At 41.3% G+C, this 4,295-nt stretch overlaps 1 protein-coding gene across 3 annotated transcripts in view; it reads left to right on the top strand.

Moving 5' to 3' along the window:
• The first annotated feature begins 2,140 nt into the window (after positions 1-2,140).
• The window catches only part of aplp1 (amyloid beta (A4) precursor-like protein 1), a 34,655-nt gene continuing 32,500 nt past the window's right edge, over positions 2,141-4,295 (top strand). For 2 of the 3 annotated variants that reach the window (XM_040029492.1, XM_040029490.1), the window contains exon 1: positions 2,141-2,419. In XM_040029492.1, coding sequence (XP_039885426.1) covers positions 2,354-2,419 — 66 coding nt within the window. In that variant the 5' untranslated portion in view covers positions 2,141-2,353. The remainder of the gene's footprint in view (positions 2,420-4,295) is intronic. The other variant, XM_040029491.1, reaches the window with a different exon arrangement.

The raw sequence follows: 4,295 nt of genomic DNA, 5'->3' as shown, positions 1-4,295 counted from the left end.
TTTTTTCCTCACACGCCCATAACACAAGCCACGCCCCCAAACACCTGTAGGTCCTGTCCCCACCCAAAAAAGAAAGCCCACCTGATGTAGAGCAATTTAACTTATAACTGCCCCTATATGCTGTCCGGGAGTGCAAACTAACATTTTGTTAAACCAGCCGCTTTTCTGTTTGGGGACTTACTGTAAGAGGAAGCTTTTATTTCTTTATTTTCAAGACATGTGTTCCCCCTGCTGACCATTTAGGGAGGTTGCTGCCAAGTATTAAAAAAATCTAAAGATTTTTCATAAAAAGCTTGTACCATTATGCATCATGTGGACTGTTTACAGAGTATAAACTCTGTTGCATTATTTCAAAATATAGTATGTTAGTTTTTGTACTACACTCAGCATACAGGCTTTCATTTAGAATGAATGAACTGAGGTTTTTATTTTTGTGATGTTTTATCATTTTGACAGCAATACTTTGATGTTTAATAACTCTATTTGTTTACTGATTAAATTATTTTAGTACTTAGCCACTCCTGTTGCAACAAAAACAGCAGCAGCATCAGCAACAACAACAACAACAATAATAATAATAATAATAGCAAGTACAAAAATTCAAGACCTTTACTACGACCTTTGCAGTAACAACATGGACATGAATGGCATTGACTGAATAGGTCTGGCAATCCTCCAAAGATCCTTTAGTGTTGTCAGGAATGCTTTGCTTACATAGATGATCAGTGAGGTTCAGGTCAGGTAAATGATTAGGAAAGACCACAGGAGCCAGCACTGCTTACTCTTCTTTGGTCTTAAGGTAGCTTGAGCTCACTATCCTGCACGAGGCATTTCTCTGAATGGAGGAGAGCGTGTAAACCCCTACCAGATTTTATAATAATAAAATCCCACCACCACCTTTTGGTGTGCCACATCATTATTTGGCAAATTAATTTGTCTCAGACAATTTATTGTAATCCAGCCATCTTAAAAAACCCCAAAACAACTTTTTTTTTCTCGCTGGCCTGCTAATAATATTGTGTTGTTAATTGCTGGTACATACACGTGGTTTTTAGATTTGTACTTCCTTCCTGAGGAAGAAAATACAAATACGTATTAGGTGATGATCTTTTGATAAGACCTTTGCTGCTTTAACTCTTGAGCGTGAGGTTGCTTCTTTGTTTCTCAGTGGACTGATCTTCTGATGGTGCTCTCACTCTTGGTCAACCTTTGGATACTACTGTTTGCTTTTCACAAACCAGGGTGTTTACACCCTTAAGGGTATTGCAGCAAGAAAGTCCTGGGTTTGAATCCACCAGCTGGGGCCTTTCTGTGTGGGCTTTGTATGTGCCTGCCTGGATTTTCTCAAGGTACTCCAGTTTTCTCTTAAGACATACACATTAGATTAAGTGGTGATTGTAATGTGCCCCTAGATGTGAATGTGAGTGTCAGTGGTTGCCTGGATGGATGGATGGTGGGATGGTGGGAGGGAGGGAGGAATGGATGGTGGGAGGGATGGATGCTTCCTGTCATGGTGTGATGCCGAGAAAGACCTTCGTTTCTCAGGCTAACAATATGACTTCTGAAATTGACATTTCCCACTGTCACAGTGCTGCTTAGCAACAATGTGTTGCTGAGGCAGACTTATAGCAGTGGGACAATAGCTGCAAATGTATTATTAAGAGTGCTCATATCCACTTAAATGTCCTCCAAAAGTATGTTTCCGATGAAGGAATGTGATTTAAAGAAAAGTGACAGTTAGCTCAAGATCAGTGAATGTATATTTGCTTGTAAATTACTGGTAACATATGAATGCAATAACTAATAAATACATTTTTAAAAATCATTCTAAATAAATTTGCATGCAGTTGAATCAGTTAACCAGGTGCCTTAAGAGTTATTCAGTGAATCACCTGCAAGATTATTCTCTACATGACAAGTCAGCTTGCTTTGTCTTCAACTGAAACAGCAGTAGGACCACAGGTTAAGACATGAACTACGTGAATTCCCCCCCCCAACTCTCTCGCTCACACATACTTTAAATGTGACACAGAAAGTGAGCGGTTGCATTTTCAGCTCATCCCCACCAGATGTCTCTCTGCACTAAGCCACAGTGAGGACGCCAGGAGTAGCCTGTGTGATAAATACCCGCAGAAACAGGGCTTGGTTCTGTCAGACTTCATCCACATAAAAGCCCAGGCTGCCATTGGAGAACCCGTTGGCAAGACGAGCGAACAGGAGGAAGACGCAGGAGATATATAGGAAAGGCAGTGTCCATCACTTCAGCCGATGTAACCAGACAGCTTGTGCTGGACTCAGTTATTATATAGCAGCAACTTCGTCATAAAAAAAAGAGGCAGAGGAAGGCGAGAAAATGGGACATACTGCAATACCTATATTGATGGCTGTATTGTCATTATGCGTGCGGAAAAACGTCGAGGTAAGAGCAAAACAGTCTGAGTCTTTTATCTCTGCCAGCTGAATTTTTGTTTGTTTGTTTCGTTCACTGAATGGCGAAGAGGACAAAATGTATTTTTAACATTATTATTATTCGCTCTCTCATTCAGCTGCTGTTCTCTCCGGGATTGCTCATAATCATCTGGGGCAGGTTTAATTTGTAAATGCACCGTCCTGTGTCAACAAGAGTAATGACACGCATCGCCCACGAAAATGCAGTGATAGTGAAAACGTTTGAGATGCAAATACTGATATATGATGTAAATGAAAGCCCACACTCAGGAGAGTCTCCGTGAACATGGTTTACAGTATATTTGGCTCGCTGCGTCAAGCCTGGGCCTGCACTGACATGATGAATGTTACAGGCCCTTTTTTTCTTCTTCTTTTTTCTTTTTCTTTTTTTTTTGCTTCTGTGGAAGGATGGAGATTAAATCCCATCTCATTTCACCCCATCTGGCGCTGTCAGAGAAGCAAATCAGTTCGCATCCGTCCTTTAGAGAAGTGGTGCAGCTCTTGAGCAGGATGGAGCCATCATGCATATTCAATTGGTGTTCTGTTGTACATTTGGTCTTCATGGAAGAATACTGAATTGATTAAAAACTCCCTGCTGAAGAGTCAGGAATTAGATTTGCTGTCAGATTTGCACTGAGGCGTCTTTGGGAGTGTGATACTGAGAAATCCATCTTAATGACATATATGGGGTCATTCTATTGGCATATGTACCTGCCCATAGTTAGGGGGTGAACACTGAAAGTCTCTTGTACAGAGTGAAAGATCAATGGGCCGCCAGGTACTCCAACCCCCTCTCCGGCTGATCGTGACTTACAGCCGACCCTCAGCTTAATGGACTTGACCTTTATTTCTCAATAACTCCTCAGCCACCCATCACGAGGCATGAATTCAAGTTGGAGGATGTGCTCTAGGTTATTGTTGGAGGTGTGTGAGTATGGGAGGGATATGAGGAGGAAGAGGGGGGAGGAGAAAGGGGGATGGATGAGTCATGACATCCCAGCTCGAGCTGTGGTTTAGGTGAAACACTCCTCTTCTAATAAAGAGTGATTGCATTCACCTCTAACATCTGAGGTGATACATGGAGGACCCTGAATGCAGGTTGAGACAGATCTTGAGGTAGTTTGTGAAATGTTTATTCATTAATCATCATCCTCAGTGAATCAGTAGCAGTCATAAAGCCTCTCCTTTCATTCTGAAATGATTTCACTTCTGTAAGAGCCTTAGTGGGATTACTGCTATACCGAGGAACAGGCTTTAGCTTCATACAAGGAGACCTGCTCGTGAAGGTTTACAGGGAAGATTACACATTGAGAGGGTTGACTGGCTGGATTACACTGTGGTATTAGTCCTAATAAAACTGTCAGCCTCCCTTAATTCACTTAACATGAATACAGTTCAAACATGAATAGTGCAAAATTGTTTTGATCTCTCTGTTATTGCATGCCATTTAAACAGAGCATGTTAACTTGAAAATGGAAATTTCAGACTCTACTATGTATTCATAAGGCCTTTAACTGGAACTCAAACACATATTCAGCATTATCCTGTGTTCTTGCTGTGAGTGCACAGACATTTTTATGCCAGACAGTCCCATGTATCGTATGTCCAATGAGAGCTTCCCTGCTCTCTCAGCTTTAATAGCACTCACCTGTAGAAGCACTGAACACATTAGCAAATTGACATACAAAGCAGTTTTCCCCGTGACGCAAAAGGTCAGAGAAACAACCCCGTTGTTGCACCCTGTGAACTTCTGCAATGCTGTCTGACCTTAATGAAATGCAGAAGATTTTTTTGTTTGTTAAGAGCATTTCCCATTTTAATAAGACTGGGAAATATAGATAACTTAC

This window comes from Simochromis diagramma, unplaced genomic scaffold, assembly GCF_900408965.1.
Source record: "Simochromis diagramma unplaced genomic scaffold, fSimDia1.1 OVJJ01000361.1, whole genome shotgun sequence".
In the NCBI taxonomy this organism is placed as follows: Eukaryota; Metazoa; Chordata; class Actinopteri; order Cichliformes; family Cichlidae; genus Simochromis; species Simochromis diagramma.
Note: the sequence above shows the minus strand (reverse complement) of the source record. Positions and strands in the feature narration are given on the sequence as shown.